At 38.1% G+C, this 23653-nt stretch overlaps 1 protein-coding gene across 1 annotated transcript in view; it reads right to left on the minus strand.

The window, feature by feature from the left end:
• LOC150080699 (src kinase-associated phosphoprotein 2-A-like) overlaps positions 1-23653 on the minus strand; it is a 79707-nt gene that overhangs the window by 30586 nt on the left and 25468 nt on the right. Inside the window, exon 3 of the mRNA XM_090381930.1 lies at positions 21909-22004. Coding sequence (XP_090238056.1) covers positions 21909-22004 — 96 coding nt within the window. The remainder of the gene's footprint in view (positions 1-21908; positions 22005-23653) is intronic.

A 23653-nucleotide genomic window follows, 5' to 3' on the forward strand; every position in this document is an offset into this window, starting at 1 on the left:
AGGAAAGTTTTGCAATATGACGCAACAATGAATCACAGGAAGCTGCTTGTTGCTGCATGTTGAGACATGTTCATACGTGCATAGTAGCCGCCGCGCCAAGTCGATGGGCTCAGTTATTCATTAGTAGTGAGAGTGTAAAGTGCTTGCGATGGCATCGTGGTCACGAAATGAGATAAGGACAGTTTTGCGGTATAATTTTGTGCGTGGTTTAACCATAGACCAGTGCTTAGAAGAAATGACTCTTGCACTAGATGATGATTGTCCACATCGTACAACGATATTCAAGTGGTATAGAGAATTCCAAAGGGGAAATTTCACTCTGGAGGATTCTGAGAGGCCGGGAAGGCCACGAACGTCAGTTACGGAGGAAAACATTACTGCTGTGAGGAAAATGCTTGACGAAAACAGGCGAGTGACCTACCAACAGATAGAGGATACTTTGGGCCTAAATGCACCAGCAATTCGTTCGATTCTGCAAGATCATTTGCACGTGAAGAAACTTTGTTCTCTCTGGGTGCCGCATCAACTGACTGAAGAACAGATGACATGACGTGTGACTTGGTGCTGGGAGATGTTAAAAAAGTTTGATAAGGGACAATCTCGGTATGTGAACAACATCGTGACAGGTGACGAGACTTGGCTGTACTATTACGATCTGCCTACCAAGGCTCAAAACAAAGTTTGGGTCTTTGATGATGACGACACACCCGTAATTGTCAGAAAATCCCGGTCTGTAAAGAAGAAAATGATAGCTGTATTTTTCAAATCGAGTGGAATTGTGGAACGTGTCGTTTTGGACACGCAGAAGACAGTCACAGCTAAGTGGTATACTGAACAATGCCTGCCTAAAGTCATTGGATGTATGAAGAACCTGCGGCCAAAGTCAATTAGTAGTGAGAGTGAGTTAGCTGGAGCATTATCATCACGATAATGCTCCAGCTAACCGCGCCAAAGCCTGCACCAATATTTGACCACGACAGGACTGAAACTTCTCGAGCACCCTCCCTACAGTCCAGACCTTGCTCCCTGCGACTTTGCACTGTTCCCGCATGTGAAAATGAAGCTAAAAGGGAGGCGGTTTTCCAGTGATGAGGACCTTCTACGGGCTTGGGACAACGAGTGTGCTTTACTCCCTAATGAAACTTGGCAGAACTGGTTTAAAGATTAGTTTCGGAGGATGGAGAGGTGTATTGAATGTAGAGGAAATTACTTTGAAAAAATTAAATAAACAAAGCTGTATTGCAAAACTTTCCTAGTACCCTTTATATTAGTGGAGTCCACCATAGTTGACCAACTGTTGTTTTTAGTATCTATAAATAACACTGATGAAGGCATATCAGGCTTTAATGTCTAAGTTTGCATCTGATATAAAAGTTAGCAGGGTGCCTACTGACAGTAATCAGGGTATGCTACTGCAACAAGATCTGTAAAAATTTGGCAGATGCCCTCAGAAGTGGCAATTGAAGTTTAACATTGATAAATGAAAGGTACTGCATATGGGTTGCAACAATCCCAGAATAACATACCAACTGTGTGGTGGTGGTGGTGGTAGTAGTAGTAGTGGCATGTGATGCAAGAAAGCAAATGTATGAGCTTATGCAGCATCAGCCAACAAAAAAAAAAAAAAAAAAAAAAACACACCATTCTCTCCAAATGCCTGTCCAGTTCCTCCTTAAATTTATTCAACCTATCAACTTCCACAACGACAGATGGAAGTTTGTTCCAGCAATTAACCACACGCTGGCTAAAGGCAAATTTCCGCACATCTATTCTACATCTGTCTTTTCTTAATTTGAATTTATGGCTCCTTAGGTTCGTAATCTGAACAAGTGGAAGGATCCCATCAGAATTCAGCGTGCTCAACCCATTCAAGGCCTTATATACCTCAATCAGATCACTGCACAGGTGCCTAGTCTCCAGCCACTGCAATATGCAGAACTTAAACCTCTCTTGGTAAGAGGATCCCTTCATTCCCCTCACCAATCTTATTGCCCTTCTCTGTATACGCTCAAGTAAATCTACATCCTTCCTAAAATGAGGCCTCCAGACCTGTACGCAGTACTCAAGGCGTGGTCTGACCATTGCCTTATACAGAGGGATAATCACCTCCTTTTCCCTGCTAGCAAAATTCCTATATATCATTGACAATACCCCATGACCTGCCCTGGCAGCCTGTCTACATTGCTCAGAAAACTTCATATCTGCCTGCACAATTACTCCCAGGTCTTTTTCATTTTCTACCACCTTAAGTGTAGTACCACACGGTACGTTTCTCTGGGGTTACTTCTACCCATATGCAGTACTTTGCATTTGTCAAGATTAAACTTCAATTGCCACTTCTTAGCCCATCTGCTCAAATTATCTAGATCCTGTTGCAGTAGCACACTGCCATTATTGTCATTAACAACCCTGCCAACCTTTGTATCATCTGCAAACTTCGACATTAAGCCTGATATACCTTCATCAATATCATTGATAAATATACAAAACAACAGTGGACCTAACACCGAACCCTGTGGGCCACAACTAATAACATTAGTCTAAGAAGAGCAGCAACCATTGATTACCACCCTCTGTCTTCTCCCACTTAACCATCCTTTTATCCATTGTAGCAACTTGCCCTTAATACCATTCTGCTCCAATTTGTACAATAGTCTTCCATGCGCAACAGTGTCAAAAGCTTTCCTGAAATCCAAATATATGATATCAAAATTATTTTTTACATCCAGTTCCTTTGTAACCACATCATAATATCCTATCAAATTTTTCAGACAAGGCTTTCCCTTAACAAACCCATGCTGTGTCTGAATTATTGATGCAGTTTTGTCTAGATGATCCTGCAATGCATCTTTAACCATCGACTCCATTATTTTACCCGGAACAGAAGTTAAACTAACTGGTCTGTAATTACTCGTGTCACCCTTCGATCCCCCTTTGTGAATTGGGGATACATTTGCACATCTCCAGTCCGTGGGAACCTCCCCTGAGTCCAAGGATGCTCTCATAATTATGGCTAAGGGTTTGCTTAGTTGCTTTGCCGCCTCCTTTAATATAACTGGATAGATCCCATCCACCCCAGGTGCTTTTCTTACGTTTAACTTCAACAATTTCTCTTCCACTTTGCTCTCAGTTATTACAAAATCATTAAGTATCTTGCTACATGCCATTTTCAAACCTTAATAATTCCTCACGTGTGAATGTAGATGCAAAATACTCATTCAGTTTGTTTGCTATCTGAGCAGGATCATCAACAGTCGAACCATTGATGTCAAGTGGACCAATCAGATTCATCCCCTTCCTTTTAGAGTTTATATAAGTAAAGAAATCCTTGCTGTTTTTCTTAGCATCTTTTGCCAAGGATTTCTCGTAATCTGCCTTCGCCTGCCGAACCTCCTTTGTCACCTGATTACAGACTAGCTTATATCTGCCATAGGCTTCTGAGTCGCTTGATAATTAAATGCATCCCATGCATTTTTCTTCTCTGTTACGAGTCTCATTAGTTCATTTGACAACCATTTAGGCCTAAACCTTGAACAATATTTCTTAATAGGTATGAAACTTTTAGTAGCTTCCACGATTAATTCCTTGAATGCTTCCCGCTTAGAATTTACTGTTGGTAACATCGTCAGTTGATCCCACTGTACAGAATTTAAAAACTGTCGGAGACCACTGTACTCGCCTTTACGGAAGCAAAAACCCTTTGCTTCCGTAAAGGGTTTTTAACCCTTTCCGTAAAGGAAAGGGTTAAACAATCAAGGTAGTGGAGAAAGAAAAAGACCTGTGGAAAATTGTGCAGTCACACGAAGTTTTCTGAGCAGTGCAGATAGACTGCTAGACAGCATGAATTTTTTGTCAATGTTATAAAGGAATTTTGCCAGCAAGAATAAGGAGGTGGTTATCCCATTGTACAAGACAATAGTTGGGCCACACCTTGAATCATGTATAGAGGCATAGAAGCTAATTTCAGAAAAAATGGATCTGTTCAAACAGATGCAGAGAAGGGCATGAAAGACTTCTTCAGTTCTGATGATTTCACTGTTTTTAAACTAGGCACCTGCAGGGTAATCTGACTGACATGCTAAAGACTTTGAATGGATTGAGGTAAGCTAAATATTGATTGCATCCTTACTCTTGTTCTGACAACACATATGAGGGAAACACATCTCTGCAACGATGTAAATTTAAATTGTTGAAGCATATGTTGCAAGACAGATTGTGGAAATTTGCTTTCAGCCACTGGGTAGTTGATTGTTGGAACAAACTTCCATCTGGTGTTGTGGAAGTGGGTAGTTTGAATAATTTAAGGAACCATTCAAATTATTAGAGATGGTGGTCAGGTGATGTGGGAAGTTCCCCCCCCACCCAGGGATGCAGTAAGTTTGCTTCCTTGCATCATTTGCCACTACTAATACTATTACAGTACTTTCAAATTTATTTGTTTAAAAGTAGTGCAATTGGCAGATTTAACTAAGACTAAACACAGACTAAATTAAGAGAATTTTAGCAAAATCTGCAAGCAAGCAAGAAAGAGAGAGACAGAGAGAGAGATTACAAGTGGGACAAGGTCTGTAAAGACGAGAAATTCAGAGTGCCACAGTGCAGCAAAGAAGTTTAAAAAAAGCAGTTAGAGAAAAGAAAAAATATATTATAAAACGTTTTTGGTAAATAAATCAATTCTTATTGGCATTATATGTGAATTATAGGTGCCATTATATCTTATTGGCATTATATGTGAAAGAGGTTAAAGAAAAATCTTGGGGATAGATTTGGGAAAAATATCGAAAACAAAAAAGTATCATATATTAGAATAGGGGGAAATGTTTTAGAAATTACTCAAAAAACTCACAACAGGAGGAAAATCAATAAGCATGGTAATCAAAAATGATAAGAGTGAAACTTGAATTACTAAATGAAGGAGTTGAAGACAATTACAACTGGGGAAATTTTGGATACTATCTCTATTATCAATGTACATGGTCATGGAATATATCAAGTTTGGAAAGGCAGCAGGTGTAGATGAAATGAGATCTGAAATGCTGAAAGTGAAATGGAAGACAGTGTCACAGCAGTTACATCACATTATTCAGAGGTCATTTTCCAAAGGATAAGTTCTGCAAAGCTGGACCAGGGTATTAATCACACCAATATATATATATATATATATATATATATATATATATATATATATATAAATTATATATATATTATATATATATAAAACAAGAGAGAGAGATATAAAGCTGAGTATGGATATTACTCTGAAACTTTACTCCTTAGTGTACAGAGTAAAATCAGTGTAAGTATCTCAGAGAAGAGGTTGGAAATATTGTTGAATTTAATGTAGGGAAGAACAGTCAGGTTTTAGGACAAACAGGGATGCCAGAATCAAATATTCCTACTAAGGCAAATTACAAAAAACTCAAGAAAAGTAACACTACCTTTTCTTTCTCTCTTTGCTGACCTCCATACCTTTTTACTTCAGTTCTTTGTTTACGAATACATGCCATATCAGCTGCTTCTCCCAGCCTTATCCACAGCCAATTCAATATTTGTGTTTAATGCCCAACAGTTAGTTTCATATGACAGGCAGTAAAGACATGCAGTACTGAACAGTAGAACACTGAGCAGTTTATCTTTAGTTATGAAGACAGTGCTGGACATTATTCTTTTTTTTTTTTTTTTTGGTAGTTATTGGTGCATCGGCTTCTGTGGCCATAGTGCACCTCCCAAGGTTTTTTGCAGTACTTTGATCCAAGCCCGAGGCGGGATTCGAACCCACGACCTTTGGGTTGCCAGGCAGGCGCTTTACCCACCAGGCTAGCCCGGTTGGCAACATTATTCTCTGCAACTACATAGCATTGTATGTCACTATTAATGTTAAGTTGCTTCTAAAATTACGTGTGTGTGTGTGTATGTGTGTGTGTGTGTGTGTGTGTGTTCATCTCTGAATGAGTGGAGCAGTCATTGAACTTCAGATTCAAGTCGTTATTAATTCCTTAAAGTGCTCTTTATGGATAAAGAATCAGTTTCCCTGTTCCTATATTCAACAACCCACACATAGTTGAGAGTGTCTCTTTTATTCAGTAAGTCATAAGAACATAAAAAGAACCTGCATTTAGGATTTGCTGTTCTTGAAAAGCAAAACACGAAGAACTAAGAAATCTGTTCTTTCACACGTTAAAAAAACATGGCATCAAGGATGACAGGGGAATAAAAAAGTTTGTATAAAAATAACAAACCTGTAATGAGAAGTGAAGGAAGCATTTTTAAATTAAAATTAGTTTACAGAATAGTTTAGGGCTAAAGCCTCAGGTTACGTAGGGAGTTAACTGACATACAAGTTAGTGCAATTGCATCATTTCTGTACATAGCCAACTACTTAAATAGTTATAAATAGTGAACTTAACTAGTGAATAAAACTAATTTAAGGTTAAACATGGAATGAGGCAGGGCCACACATTGTCATTTAAATTTAGTACAGGTAGTTCCCAACTTTGAGTTAATTTGCTCCTAGCGAGTACTCGTAAAGCGGGAATTAATTTCCCATAGACTTAATGTTAAAAACAGGGGCTACGTTCTCAACAATGAAATTTGACCATAATAATGTTAAATAAAGGTCCACAAAACAATAGTTTATGCTTAAACTATGATTTATTTATCCAAAGAAATGAAAACATATCTTTTGAAATCAAGCAAATTATAATAATAAAGAAATTATTTATGTCATACAAATGTTAAAGAACGTTTATTCTTCATCATCATCGACTAAATGTACACTCATTGTTGGCTCGGCACTCGGTAGCACAAGGAGTAGTTTCTTCTTCTTCGGAAATGCTTCAAGAGTCATTTGTTTCCAAGACAGTCTTCTCTTTTATTTATAAATTTCACGATAGCATGCACAAACATTTTATTAAATCTGTAGCAATTTTTCCAGTGCACTCGAAATTTGAATCTTGTGACTCAAAAATCTCAATTGCTTTTTCTGTGTTTAAAAGCTTTGTGAGAGTGAAGGAACGAACAGGAATTTCAGCTGTTAAATCTTCTTCTTCAGCTTATTCACATTTTGTCATTTCAAGGAGATCTTCATTTGTGAGCTTTCCATTGTGTGTTTGAAGTCAGTTGTAAAAATGTCAAGTTTCAATTGGTTAGCAATATTAACAACCACTTCTGTTTCGTGTTGTGCGATCTCTGCTGGTTCTTGAAATCCTTCAAAATTATGATGACAGTGTTTATTCCAAACACCCTTCATGTTCCTCTCTGTAATTCTGTCCCAGACTCATTTTATTTTGATTGCATATAAAATATGGAATTCTTTCCAAAATTCTTTAAGAATTGGTTCTCCCTCCTTATCTCTAGCTGAACAAATAAACACGCGCACAGTAGTAATGCATTGTATAGCTACGCACATGGTTTGAAATACTGTATTTATGAATGTTTGGCATTTATTTATTGCAATTAATGTTCATATTTTCGATTCTGTTGATACTTGATATTTGAAAAAAAAAAAAAAAAAAAAAATAGTAAACCCAGGAACTTGCAAAGTGGGAACTATCTGTATAATTTTCAGGTACCGTTTAATAAAAGAATGCATTACATGCAAATGATAATCTGCTGCCAGATAATCTGAGCCTACAAATGCTCAGGATCTCCAAATAAAATAAATACTATAGAGTATTTTGGCATAAATAATTTATTACACAAAACTGGAAGTTATGAAAATTGGAAAAAACAAAGAAACCAAAAACTGGAACAAGTAATTTTATGTAACTAGTAAGTAAATTGCTGTGCTACACAAAAATATGCCTTTAATGAAAATGTAAGTTAGATGAGGAAATAAAAAACACAACAAGTAAAGCAGAAAAGTGTTTGGAGTGAGATAAACATATTCCTTTGGAACAAAATAAACACCATCTGAATATTCAAAAATGAAAATTTTAAGAAAAATAACGAATAAAAACAATGGCAAGACCATGCTAAAAAGTAGGAAATAAAAAAATCTTGGGAAGATAATAAATAACCAATCAAAGGTAAGTAAAACAAATTTAAGATAATACAAGCATACAGAAAAGATTGTAGAAACCAGATTAACTAAAGAGATATTCAAAGCAAAAATGAATGTAACAGGTCTAGAGGCAGACCAATAGGAAGATGGACCTATAGTGTCAAGCAAAATTACAAGAGGACTCAGTTTAGCTAGAGCTAAAAATCTAACAGGAAATAGGTTACCACTGACTAAAATATTCAAAAGAAGACTGATAGTCTAGAAGCACTGAATTATACTACCATAGGGTAACAGAGGTAGTCCCTATTTGCCATGGTTAACAAAAATCACTTTTCATTAAGAATACATGTAATAATGATTAGATTACAAAGTTTTTCATGTATAAAGTCATAAAAGTTGCCATACATTTTTCATCTGTAGTTCAGCTACTAAGTATTATTTTGTGATATTTGTATGTAGTAGTAATGGCAAATGATGCAAGAAAGCAAGCTTATATAGCATTAGCCAAAAAAAAAAAAAAAAACACCACTGTTCGCCCATATGTACCCTCCAACAATTTGTCTAGTTCTCCTTTGAATTTATTCAACCCATCCACTTCCACACAGATGGAAGCCTGTTCAACAATCAACCACCCACTGGCTCAAGGCAAACTTCTGCACATCTATCCTGCAACCATCCTTCCTCAACTTGAATTTATACCCCTTCATGCACAGTCTCAGCGACTGGAAGAATACCATTAACATTCAGCTTACTCAATCCTTCAACGGTTTAAACACCTCGATCATATCTCCCTGCAGGTGCCTAGTCTCGAGATGCTGCATTTTCAGAATTGAAGCCTTTCTAGGTAAGAGCACCCTTTTGTTCCCTTCACCAATCTGGTTGCCCTTCTCTGCACCCATTCCAGCAGATCTACATCCTTCCTAAACTGAGGCCTCCAGACCTGTATACAGTAATCAAGATGCGGCCAAATCATGGTGATAAACACCTCTTATCCCTACAAGCAGAGTTTCTGTATATCATTGACAAAACCCCATGAGCTGTCCTGGCAGCATGTCTGCACCGCTCAGAGAATTTCATGTCTGACTGCACAATTACCACAGGTCTTTTTCATTCTCCACTACCTTGAGTGTAGTACCACACAGTTGATAAGTTATTCTGGGGTTATTGCTACCCATGTGCAGAACCATTCATTTGTTAATGTTAGACTTCAAAAGTCATTTCTCAGCCTATCGACCCAATTTTCCTAGATCTTGTTGACTCAACCTGATGAGTGTCATTACCCCCCCCACTGCCAACCTACGTATCATCTTCAAACTTAAACATTAAGTCTGATATACCATCAGTAATATCACTGATAAATATTGGACCTAGCACTGAACCCTGGGAAACTCAATTAATAACATAAGTCCATTAAGAGCAGTGCCCAGTGATAACCACTCTGTCTTCTTCCGCTTAACAATCCCTTTATCCAAAACAGTAACTTGCCCTTAATGACATATTGCTCCAGTTTGTATAGTCTTTTATGTGCAACAATATCAAAAGCCTTCTTGAAACCTAAGTATGTGATGTCAAAATTATTTTTTGCATCTAGTTCCTAGGTCACTGCATCATAATAACCTATCAGATTGGTTAGACAAGACTGCCAAATCCATGCTGTGATTGCAGTATAACTGCATGCCTGTCCAAATGGGCCTTTATTTCTTCTTTAACCAGCAATTCCATTGTTTGGATGACTTAAATCTTTAGGATGGCCTGGCACATTATCCAATAGTAATAAAACTTGAAATCTAGATTTTCCTAAAAGTTCAATAGCACAGAACCTAAAACGGGGATTTTCCTTTTTTTTATTTTTTCTTTTTATATGACTAGCGCGTCAACAGCGGAATTCACAAACAAAAAAACCAAAACAAGAATGAAATGTTGAAAAATGACATCCAACCTAATAGCAGGGTTTATCCCGCACAAAAGCTCAAAAATACCGTGCTATGCAAGGTTTGCCACAATTCTCTAATCACGTTAGAGCAAAACCATGTTATATAATAAGTACCGTATTGTGCGAGGATTGCCGCAATTTATCAATCGTGTTAAAGCGAAACCGTGTTATATGAGGGTTCCCTGTATATATCAAAATTATTTTTTTCATCCAGTTCCTTTGTGACCACTTCATAGTATTTAATCAAATTGGTCACGCAAGATTTCCCCTTAACAAACCCATGCTGGGTCTGAACTATAACTACAATCTTGTTTGATCCTGCATTGCTCCTTTAACCAGTGATGCCATTACTTTCTCCTGGAACAGAAGTTAAACTAATAGGTCTATAATTACTAGTGTCACCCTTTGATCCCCCCTTTGTAAATGCGGATACATTTGCACTTCTCCACATCGTGCAGACCTTCCCCGAATCCAAGGATGCTTCCATAATAATGGCTAAGGGTTTGCTTACTTCCTTTGCTGCCTCCTTTAATATAACTGGATAGATTCCGTCCACCCCCAGGTGCTTTTGTTATGTTTAACTTCAACAATTTCTCCTCCACTTTCCTCTCAGTTATTACAGTCATTTAGCTCCCTGGCCTCAACTTCTCTACAGAATTCCTCACGTGTGTGTGAATGTAGATGCAAAATACTCATTCAGTTTGTCAGCTAGCCAAGCAGGATCATCAACCATCAAATAATCAATATCAAGTGGACCAATCTGATTCATCCCCTTCCTTCTAAAGTTTACATAAGTAAAGAAGTTTTTTTTTTCTTTGCATCCTTTGCCAAAGATTTCTAGTAATCTGCCTTTGCTTGCCTAACCTCCTCTGTGACTTGATTACAGACTAGCTTATATCTACCATAGGCTTCTGTGTCATGTGTTAATTTATATATATCCATGCATTTTTCTACTCTGCCAGAAGTCTTATTAGTTCATCTGAATATTATTAGACCGGCATGATGGTCTGTGTGTGTCATTACACACGTGGGATGTAATGATTTTGAATTTAGGAGCAATAAAAGGGCCGAATAAGGGATGCCAAAAAAAATTCTAATTATATGTAGGGTGTAGAGATCATAGATGATCGTACAGAGGTGGGAAAAGAACAAAAAAATTGATGTCAGAATGAAAAAGAAGAAACAGGTAAGGCACTTACCTGTTACCGACTTGGGCAGTAAATGGTTGAGAGGGTGTCTATGTATGCACTCAATAATCTGTTATGTACTGGGCATAACAGATAATTAATATAATCTGTCATGTACTGGGTATCATGTGGAGGATATGCATTTTGCTGCCTCTAATGATAGCTTTATATTTATATTTATTTTAATTTCATTCTAACTTTTAAAGCCATTAATCGAATATATATATATATATATATATATATATATAGAAGCAACATGGACAAAAAAAGTGGAAAATAAGCGAAGAAACAAAGATTTTACTTGTTTCTTCAATCATTTTCCTTTTTTTTTTTTTTTTTTTTACAGTGCTTCTATATGTTACGCTACATGTTGGATATTACTTATTCAGCCATTTATGTTTGCAATCATCTCTTTCTTTCTATTTATTTTTTACTACTAAAATATATTTATAGTTTCATTTCAAATTTATGTAGGTTTTTCACCAAACTTTTACAATGAATTTTCCAAATTCAATGGAAAAGTTCAGTGAAACACAAGCAGTTGCCCTTGACATCTCAAAGGCTTTCGATAGTGTTTGGCAAAAAGGTTTCTAAACAAGCTTCCATCTTATGGTTTGCCAACTGTTTTTTGTAATTGGTTCTCCAGTTTTCTCTCTGATCGCTCACTGAGGGTGATGGTAGGTGGCTCTCTGTCTTCTAACTTCTCCACTAATGCTGGTGTCCCCCAAAGTTCAGTTCTTTCCCCCACTCTTTTCCTCTTGTATATTAATGACCTTCCATTGACTGGAAATCCTATCCATAGTTTTCCCAATGATAGCACATTGCATTCCACTGTCCATTTTGAGAAACCTTGACCTGCTCAATCAGCTTCAACTTCTCGAATATCCCGTATCAATTCCTTAAATGCCCATCCACTACCAATTCTCCAGTGGGGCAAAGATAACTTAGATGATTTCAATCCTTCTAAAACTCAGTCTTGTCTTATATCTCACAAAAAAGGATTCTTCTGCTCCTATGCTTATCTTTGGTGACACTCCAATTTCTAGGCAAAAAATGATATATCTCTTTTGTGGATTACCTTGACTTCTAATCTCTCTTGGCACAAGCACATTACAAATATTGCTTTCTCTGCATCTAAAAAACTTGGTTTTCTCTTTCACTCTCGGCATTACTTTTCTTCCAAACAGTTGTTCACTCTGTACAAATCGCAAATCCACCCTACCATGGAATATTGTTCCTGTATCTGGGGCAGTGCCCCCAAAACCTCTCTCCGGCTTCTAGATTCCATTCAGAAGAGGGCAGTTAGGTTAATTAATGACTCCTCTCTAACAGAGTCTCTCCACTCGCTGTCTCATAGACATACTGTTTCTGCTGCATGCCTTTTCTACAGATACTTTCATGTGCACTGCTCTTCTGAATTGGCCTCAATTCCCGCTCTCTCTTTCAAAACAGTCCGAACACGTGCTGCCACCAGCCAACATCCATTTACTGTCCAACTTCAAACTCACAGAACCAACTTTTCATCTTCCTCGTTTATTCATTCAACTGCCATTTTCTGGAACAACCTTCCTTCAAACGTATTTCCTGAAAATTACAATTTACAGAAGTTCAAGTCTAATGTCAACAAATATCTACTTTTGTCTTCTGAGCCTCCAACCCAAGCACGGTACTAAGTACTACACTACACCAAAATACCTCTCGTGTTAGGGGTTTTCATAAAAAAAAAAAACCTCGCACAACATGGTATTTATATAACACAGTTAGAGAATTTCAGCAAACCTCGCAAAATTGGTATTTTTGTGCAGGGAAAACCCTGATATTATGTTGGATGTAATTTTTCAACATTTTCACTCTTTTTGAATCTCTGCTGTTGACTCACTAGTCAAAAAAAATAAAAATAATAAAAATAAAAAAATAAATAAAAAATAAAAAATTGAGAAATCCTTGTATTTTATTTTTTTAGGAAATCCCCATGTTATGTTCTGTGCTATTGAACTTGTGCTTGTTGAACTTATGGAAAAGTCTAGATTTAAAAGTTTTATTACTATTGGGCAGCACGTCAGAACATCCAAAATATTTAAGTCATTTAAAAATTGAAGTTTCTACCACCACAGTTAGCATTAGCATTAGTAGAGGCATACAATGCAAGAAAGCAAGCTTATGCAGCATCAGCCAAAAAAAAAAAAAAAAACCTCCCATTTCACCCCTCCATCATCATCATCATCAGCCATTTTCAATCCACTGCAGGATGAAGGCCTCTCCAGCAACTTTCCAGTTCCTTCTGTTTTGAGCACTGGCCATCCCATTTACTACCCACAAACTCATGAATTTCATCTATCCATCTCCGCCTTTGTCTTCCAGGATTTCTTCTAGCTCCTCTTGGGTACCATTCTGTTATTTTTTTAGTCCATCTGTCATCATGTCTTCAAGCTATGTGTCCTGCCCAAGACCATTTTAGTTCTTTAGTTTTGATAAGAATGTCCTTTACTTGAGTTTGCTGCCTAATCCATGTGTTTCTCTTCTTATCTAACAGTCTGATTCCCAATATAATTTGTTCCATTCTTCGCTGTGTAGTTCTCAGCTTCTCTTCCATTCTTTTAGTGAGTGCCCAAGTTTCACTTCCATAAGTCATGGTGGGGAGTATACATTGGTTCATTATTTTACGTTTCAGACAAACTGGGATATTGCTCTTCAGTATGTGATTATATTTCCTGAATGCTATCCATCCAAAATTTATTCTTCTCTTGACTTCCAGCCATTTATCATTATTACAGCTAATAACTTGTGCCAGAAAAGTATGACTCCACCTTTTCAATTACTGCTCCTTCAATCTTTCTATCCCTTTCTGCGACATACTTGTTCATCATTACTTTTGTTTTAGCCATATTCATCTTTAGTTCTAAATCCTTACTAACTGTGCATAACTGATTAAGATTTTCCTCTAATTCTTTGGGATCGTGGCTTATGACCACAATGTCATCTGCAAATTGTAAATGGTTTAGGTACTCTCCGTTCACATTGACTCCTTTCTGCGACCAGTCTAATCTTCTGAAAGCTTCCTCAAGGGCAGCAGTAAACAGCTTCGGAGATATTGTCTCCCCTTGTCGAAGTCTGTCGAAGTTTGCAGATGACACAAAGGTTGGCAGGGTTGTTAATGACAGTAATAGCAGTGTGCTACTGCAACAGCCGGCCTCCGTAGCCGAGTGGGCAGGAGCGGGAGTGCAGTAGCACACGCTCTTTGAGTAGACCGGGGTTCAAGCCCCTGACTGCTGAATACGGTCGATCTGCCAACCCGCACTGGACCAGCGTGGCAGATTATGGTCCATTTCCCTCAGCATGAATTGTTGAGGAGGCTTCCATCCTGCAGTGGATTGATAATGGCTGCACTTTACTTTTTTTTTTTTACTGCAACAGGATCTAGATAATTTGGGCAGATGGGCTAAGAAGTGCAACTGAAGTTTAACCTTGACAAATGCAAAGTACTGCATATGGGTAGAAGGAACCCCAGAGAAACGTACCAACTGTGTGGTACTACACTTAAGGTGGTAGAAAATGAAAAAGACCTGAGAGTAATTGTGCAGGCAGATATGAAGTTTTCTGAGCAATGCAGACAGGCTGCCAGGGCAGATCATGGGGTTTTGTCAATGATATATAGAAATTTTGCTAGCAGGGAAAAGGAGGTGATTATCCCTCTGTATAAGGCAATGGTCAGGCCACACCTTGAGTACTGCGTACAGGTCTGGAGGCCTCATTTTAGGAAGAATGTAGATTTACTTGAGCGTGTACAGAGAAGGGCAACAAGATTGGTGAGGGGGAATGAAGGGATCCTCTTACCAAGAGAGGCTTAAGTTCTGCAAATTGCAGTGGCTGGAGACTAGGCACCTGCACGGTGATCTGATTGAGGTATATAAGGCCTTGAATGGGTTGAGCACGCTGAATTCTGATGGGATCCTTCCACTTGTTCAGATTACGAACCTAAGGGGGCATAAATTCAAATTAAGAAAAGACAGATGTAGAACAGATGTGCGGAAATTTGCCTTTAGCCAGCGGGTGGTTAATTGCTGGAACAAACTTCCATCTGTCGTTGTGGAAGTTGATAGGTTGAATAAATTTAAGGAGGAACTGGACAGGCATTTGAAGGGAATGGTGCTATTTTTTATTTTTTGGCTGATGCTGCATAAGCTCATACACATGCTTTCTTGCATCACATGCTGCTACTACTACTACTACTACTAACTCCTTTTTCGATTTTTAATTTCCTACTGTCTTTGTGTCTAATAAAGGAGGTAGCACTCTCATATATTTTCTTCAAAATCATAATATGTGGGGTATCTATGCCTTGTCTTTCTAGTGCTCGAAACATTGCCTTATGCTGTATGGAGTCAAATGCCTTTTCATAATCCACAAATGCCAGGCATAATGGTGTTTTGTATTCATTTGCTTTCTCCATTAGCTGTGATATTACGTGAAGGTGATCCATAGTTGAGAATCCTGTCCTAAAGCCAGCTTGCTCTTTCAGTTGATTCTCACCAAGTATTCTTTCTAATCTGTTAGTAATGACCCTTGTGAACAACTTGTAGATGTGGGATAACAAGCTAATTGGTCTATAATTTCCAATTTCTGATTTATCTCCTTTCTTATGCAGCAAAACTATGATTGCATTATTCCACTGCTTAGGCATCACATCTTTTCAAATGCATTTTGTGAAGAGCCTTGCCAGTTTTTGTATTATGTCTCTTCCTCCCAATTTTAACAACTCTACAGTAACTTCATCTTCCCCCAAGGCTTTCTGATTGTTCATTTTCTTCAATGCATGTTCTACCTCATCAGGAAGAATATCGGGTATGTCATATGTGTTGCTACTTTGCAATCCATCTTCCTCACTGCTGGCATCATTCCCTCGCTCCTTGTATAATTCTCTATAGTAGTCTTCTGCTATTTGAATTATGCCTCTCTGCTGTTTATGAGTACACCATTGCTATTCTCCAGTTTCAGTATCATTTGTCTTTCTGTATTACTGCTCATCCCTCCATTCATTCCAAATGCCTGTCCACTCTTTTTATCCAGTTGTACTAGGTCAGTGGTTTTCAACCGGGGTGCCACAACAACATTCTTGGGGTGCCGTGTAATTTCTGTTTAAGTTACTTAAAGTTATTATTATTATTTTTGTTTTGAAATTTATACATTTATTTCATTATAAAAGGGTGTACGGTATCTATTGTACCGTATCTTTTTAATTTTGTGGTGATCTATAATTGATCTTTATTTAGTACTTCTATATAAAGAATAAAATTATCATATAGGTATATATTAAAAGGTCGAAAACCACTGATAGTTATTTCTTTTGGCCTAGCAGTGCCGTAAAAAAATTAATGGAACACTAAGGGCGCCTTGAACCAAGAAAGTTGGGGAAGCTCTGTACTAGGTTAATACAACTTCTTTCATTCAGCCATTAGATCAATGCATTATATCCACCTTTAAAACTCATTACATCAGAAAACTGTTACAATGGATTTTGGAAAAAATTCATTCTGAATCTATTGAAGTAATGGAGGCATGAAAACATTTATTAATTGTGGACCGTATCAGAATCATAGCTTTATTGCTCAAAGAAGTAAAACCATCAACGTTAAATGCGTGTGGAAAAATGTATGGTCAGAGTAATTTCATTCAGGAAATATGGTAGAACCAGCAGAAAACGAAATCGGTGCAATAGTCTTGCTACGTTGGTTGGAGGGGAAGGTTTTGATGATATGACTACTGAAGCTCTCGCCCTCGTGGTAGGACAGCTGATAGAATTGCCCTCTTCCCCACACCGTGTGGAAAAGACCTGAGTTTGAATCCCATCAACGATGGGAGGAATTTTTATGGGTCTTTTTCACAATGTGGCTGATTAGTCGGGCGAGGGCAGCACAGTGTTTTTCTCCAGGAAACTCGGGTTTTTCGTCAAACAAAACAGATAATCAACCTCAGGACACATACAATTTATACACAATATACGCAGAACAATGTGGCCTTAGTTGCCGATGCTTCTAAAAAAATATAAAAAGATATGATTACTGAAGACGTTCAAGAACTACTTGTAGAAAATGAGGCTGGTGAAGCGAATTTGGTGGAAATGACATCGAAGGTAAACCAAATCAATTCAGAGGATGATAGCACAGATTAAAATTCTAAACTTCCAAATTTTACACTAAAAAAGCATAAGGCGTAAAGTTAGCCGAGCAATTAGAATCTTATTTTTTGAATGCAGATTCTTGAGTGAAAGGAGCCCCAAGTTAAAAAGGGAGCTTCAAAAATGCTTAGTTCCATACGATGAAATTCAAAAAGATTTATCAAGCAAAAGCAAACAAAAATAGATTACTGATTCTTTTAAAGAGAGGAGAAGATACAAGAAATCTAGAATGGTGTATTTTTGTTAGTTTTGTTAACATTTTGTTAACGAAATAGTGTATTTTTGTTAGCTTTTTGGAATGTAACCCCCCCCCCCCTTTTTGTATTTTTTATTAGTCCCGTATAACAAGGTTTCACACAACACGACATTTTATAGGAACCATGTTATACAAGGGTTACCTGTATATATACACATACAGAGTTAGCATTAGCATTAGTAGAGGCATTTGATGCAAGAAAGCAAGCTTATGCAGCATCAGCCAAAAAAAAAAAAAAACCCCACTTCCACTTCACCCCTCTGTTCATTCAAAATACCTGTCCAGCTGAGCCTTAAACTTATTTAGGCTATCAACCTCCACCACAAGGGATGGCAGTCTGTTCCACCAACCAACCACCCGCTGGCTAAAGGCAAATTTCCGCACGTCTATCCTACATCTCTCTTTCCTCAATTTGAATTTATGCCCTCTCAGGTGATTTTTCTGAGCTAGAGGAAGAATCCCATCAGCATTGAGCATGCTTAAACCATTCAAGGCTTTATACACCTCTATCAGATCACCTCGCTGGTGCCTAGTCTCCAGACACTGTAATTTGCAAAACTTAAGCCTTTCTTCGTAAGAGCACCCCTTTGTTCCATTCACTAATCTTGTTGCCCTTCTCTGTACTCGTTCCAGCAGCTCTACGTCCTTCTTGAAATGAGGCCTCCAGACCTGTATACAGTACTCTAGGTGTGGCCTGACCATTGCCTTATACAATGGAATAATCACCTCCTTATCCCTGCTGGAAAAATTCCTGTATATCATTGACAATACTCCATGAGCTACTCTTGCAGCCCGTCTGCACTGCTCAGAGAACTTCATATCTGCCTGCACAATCACCCCCAAGTCCCTTTCATTCTCTACCACTGTCAGTGTAGTACCACAGAGTTGATACGTTGCTCTGGGGTTGCTGTTTCCCATGTGTAGTACTTTACATTTGTCAATGTTAAACTTCATTTGCCACCTCTCAGCCCATCTGCGCAACCTTTCCAGATCCTGTTGCAGCAGCATAGTGTCAGTAGTGTCCTTGACAACCCTGCCAACCTTTGTATCATCTGCAAACTTGGACATTAAGCTTGATATACCATCATCAATATCATTTATAAATACAGAAAACAATAATGGACCCAACACCGAGCCCTGAGGGACTCCACTAATAACATTAGCCCACGATGAGCAGTGTCCATTGATTACCACTCTCTGTCTTCTCCCCCTCAACCACCCCTTTATCCATAGCAGCAATTTGCCTCCAATGTCACAAAGCCTTTCTAAGATCCAAGTATATAATATCAAAGTTATTCCCTGCATCCAGTTCTTTTGTGACTGCATCATAGTATCCAATCAAGTTGGTCAGGCAAGACTTCCCCTTAACAAAACCATGCTGTGTCTGAGCTATAACTGAAGTCTTGTCTAAATGATCCTTCAGTGCTTCTTTAACCAGTGCCTCCATTAATTTTCCTGGAACAGAAGTTAAGCTCACAGGTCTATAATTACTTGTGTCAGCCTTTGATCCTCCTTTGTGAATTGGGGTCACATTTGCACATTTCCAGTCTATGGGTACCTCCCCTGAGTCCAAGGAAGCGCTCATAATTATGGCTAAGGGTTTGCTTACTTCCTTTGCTGCCTCCTTTAATATAACTGGATAGATCCCATCCACCCCGGGTGCCTTTCTTGTGTTTATCTTCAACAGTTTCTCCTCCACTTTACTCCCAGTTATTTCAAGATTCTGTAGCTTACTGCTAGAGTTGAATACACCTCTGGCATTCCCCTTGCTGAATAACTCCTCATGTGTGAATGTCGATGCAAAATATTCATTTAGTTTGTTAGCTACCTGAGCAGGATCATCAACAGTTGACCCATCAATATCAAGTGGACCAATCTGATTCATCCCCTTCCTTCTAGAGTTTACATAAGTAAAGAACTCTTTGCTGTTTTTCTTTGCATCCCTTGCCAAGGATTTCTCGTAATCTGCCTTCGCCTGCCTAACCTCCTTTGTAACTTGGTTGCATATCAACTTGTATCTATCATAGGCTTCTGTGTCATGTGTTAATTTGTAAGTATCCCATGCATTTTTCTTCTCTGCCATATGCCTCATTAGTTCATCTGACATCCATTTTGGCCTAAATCTTGAACAATATTTCTTAGTTGGTATGTAAAGCCTAGTAGCTTCCAAGATAAGTTCTTTGAATGCTTCCCATTTTGAATTTGCTGTTGGTAACATCATCAGTTGGTCCCACTGTATAGAATTTAAATACTGTCTCAGTCCATCGTAGTCGCCTTTACGGAAGCAATAACCCTTCCCTTTACCCCTAATGGTAGTTACCTCTTTGAGTAAATCCCACTTCAGCACACTGTGATCACTGCCACCTAGTGGTTCATTTATCTGCAGATTCTTAATGCATGAAGAATCACTGCTGATAATCAAATCAAGAGTATTACTCCCTCTAGTTGCCTCCCGAACATGCTGGTGTAGAAAACAATCATCCAATAAATCCACAAAAGCCCTGCTAGTGTGTGAGTAACCAGCCCCCAAATTCCAGTCAATATCTGGGAAATTAAAATCTCCCATTATAAGACTCTCTGATTTACTGGCCCACTCTATTTCCCTGTACAGTTCCTTATTATACTCATCAGAGTCATTAGGCCTATAGCACACTCCTACTCTCAATTTTGATCTCCCAATGCTTATGTCACACCAAACTGACTCAACACTGCACTGTCCAGCGATGTCGACTGGCTTCGCTTCCTTGGTTTTTATGTGTTTCTTAACTAATAGCATAACCCCTCCCCCCTTCCTATCCTGTCTATCCTTTCTGTAGACGTTGTACTCCCCAAATTGCAGTTCTGCATCCCTTATATCTGTGTGACACCATGTCTCTGATATCCCAACAATATCTGCCTTTGATGTTTTGAGCAATACCTCAAATTCATCAAATTTATTTACTAAACTCCTAGCATTGGTGTACACGCAAGTATACCTGCACCTGTTTCTATTCTTAGCTACCCTAACACAACCCATGTGTTTACTTGTACCGCAATGGCTCCCAGCAGTCTCTGAAATACCATGCATCTTGTTTTTCAGGCTTCTGCTCATTCTAATAGAAGCAGTGCAAGAATCTCTTTCACCTCTGCCAGTGGCTACTGTCAATCTATTGGTCTTTGTTTCCCCCCAAGCTAGCAGTTTTCCGACCACCTAACACTGCCTCGATAGCATCGGCAAATATTCTTGCACCCTTTCTATTTAAGTGTATCCCATCCCTGTAGAAGCAATCTCTCCTGTTAACAAGTACAGTCCAGGCTGAAAAAAATTCTACTCCTTGAGCCTTGCACAGTCTTTCCAGGGCCGAATTCGACAAGGCTCTCATCATATACTCCCTCCTATCGTGTCTGGGCAGAATTGCAGACACTTTCAAATTCAACCCTACTTCACGGCTTTTTTTCAACAGTGACCTGTACTTGTTAAGTAATTCCGCAGGTCTCCTACTCTTAATATCATTAGTGCCAACGTGTACAACTATATCACCTTTTGTGCCCTTAAAAGATGATATCTGCTCTACAACGTCATCAACCTTTGCCCCTGGCAGACATACCCTGGTCCTGTTCCACCTATCCTTTTTACAAAGCATGTTCCCCGTTTCCCTGACAATAGAGTCACCAACAACTACTAGTTCCTTCGGGACCAGCGCATTCTGCCTTGGGGTTTGTCTCTGTGTCACGCGATGCCCAAGTGCAAGCTCTGGCGTTGATGTGGGCAGCTGAGAGCTTGATGGGCCCTCAATTTAGTTTCTTCGAGGGCATCCACCCTGTCCTTCAAGTTCTCATATAGGCCCACAAGAACGCCGAGTTGTTGCCTGATATCGATACACTCCTTGCATCGCGCGCGCACACAAAGACATCCCCCTTGGCAGTATCATGTCCCGTACCCGATTGCTCTGCAAACATCAAGCAAACAGTGCATTTTATAAGGCTGTGAGTCAGAGGACAACTGCCCCCCTCAGTTCTGCTCTGAGCCACAGCGCTTCCATTAGCTTGAGCCTTTTGCTTTGCTGCTCTGGTCTGAGTCATGATTCTATTAATTAATTATAATTAATTATGTTATGTTATTAATTAATTAAGTTAAAGATAGAGTGATCAAAGATCAGCCACATTATTACTAAATAAGATGAACCATTTACACAAGCAATTATAAGTTACAATATAATGAATGACCCAATCATGGGATTAGTTAATCTAAAAAAGAAAAACTATGAATGTAAAATAAATCTATAAATAGTAACAGCTAGATTAGTCTTCTTTAGTCTTCTTTGTATTCACTGTAAAATGCATAATAATCATGCACAGACCTCAGGATGACTTACCTTCATCAGTATGAACATCATCAGGCTCTCCTAAAGACATATTCTCTCCAACTGTTGTACTGACACCATCACCACATAATTCATAGTCTTCAATTCCTAAACGATAAAAAAAAATCACCGATATTGTACACTCAACTATTTCACCAAAACAAAGTTATACTTTATGATTGCCACTTTACAGAAAAGCACTAAAAAAAAATTTTCCTTTTGACTATGAAAATAACTTTGTACGAGATGTGGCCAGAAAGGAATGCTTTTATATTTATAAGTTAAAATTGAACTTGCCAATTATTTGAATTTGTCCCTTTCAAAGTAGTTCCTCTGGACATCTCTACATGAAGCCATTCTCTTCTAGCATGACTGAAAGAATATTTGGACCTTTGGTAATAATGATTTTGATGCCCTCAACATACGCCACCACTAGGCTTCCTCAAAAAAATGTGCCCCTTTCAAGGAAATTTTCATACTTGGAAATAGAAACGTCCCATTGGGCCATATTGAGGGAACAGAGTATTTCTTGGTATCTTGATCCATCATTAGGATCTGAAAAACAAGAAGGCCCCCCCCCCAAATAAAGTTGGATGCTCAACAACCTGCTAGGAAGATCATGACAATTTTCTGGGATTCTCCTTGTGGGCTAAATGCCTCTGAAGAATAGTCTCTAGTGATTCTGCTGAAACATTTATCATTCCGTTGAAGCATAAAAGACTAGTTTCTAGTCTGTTATGCTTCTACCTTACATAAATTTATAGATTCCATAAATAACTGATCTGAAAACATAACTGCTTTCATTTGACTTTCAGAAAGCAGAAAGCAGAAAAGCAAAAATTTTTAACTCTAGACTTGACTTAATACTAAATTTCACTAACAAAATATGTATTTTATATTAAGATAAAGCCACAGTGGTTATCATTATGGTATGCTTTCAAACATCAGTACATCTAGGATTTTTTGTTTGTGGATTACTGTGGATTGGATTGCTTATTTAGATACCATCAACTGATAATTATGATTTCTTCAAGAAAGACTGTTGCAGGCTTTCCCTCTCCAGAAATGCTTAAAATTTTATTTAAACAATGTCCCATTGTCTAGAACTTTGGCTGTCAAGAGCATTTCCAGTTTCATCATAAAGAGGTCTGAACTGTTTTCACTGGCTAATTATGTTCTCTCATCACATTTCTATGAAAAACTTAAAATTCCAGTTATGACTTAAGATAATTTATTATATTTTAAGTTTCCTGCTGTACCTGTCAATTCTTAAACCAGTGACCACCATACACCAATCCTTTCTTTTTTCAGAATTGCTCCTAATAGTCTGATGTAGAAAAAGCAACACAAAATCATGAAACTAATGCAACAATTAAGGCTATACTTGGCATTGCTTGGAATCTAAATATTGATTGTTAGGGTATCTTGGCATTCAGGTAGCAGAATCTCTCTGTCCATATATAACCCTAACTGTAGTATTAATTTCTTGCATTAGTTTCATGATATGTTCTACAATAGTCTTGGAGACTATATTTGTCTTAATAGTAAAACTTCTAGCAGGTTCTCACAACAAAATTGACAGAAATGGTACTTCAAAATCAATTGTTTAATCTATTTCTTTATCTTCAATGATACTGAGAAATGCTGTAAACTGTCCATAAAAAATTTCAAATCCGAAACCATGCACCAATAGCTGAAGGTTGTGCTACTTCAGTAACTACATTCTTCAGAGAACATCATTCTTCAGAGAACATCAT

The sequence above is a fragment of the Mastigoproctus giganteus genome, chromosome 9, assembly GCF_048544385.1.
Source record: "Mastigoproctus giganteus isolate SK-2022 chromosome 9, ASM4854438v1, whole genome shotgun sequence".
Lineage (NCBI taxonomy): Eukaryota > Metazoa > Arthropoda > Arachnida > Uropygi > Thelyphonidae > Mastigoproctus > Mastigoproctus giganteus.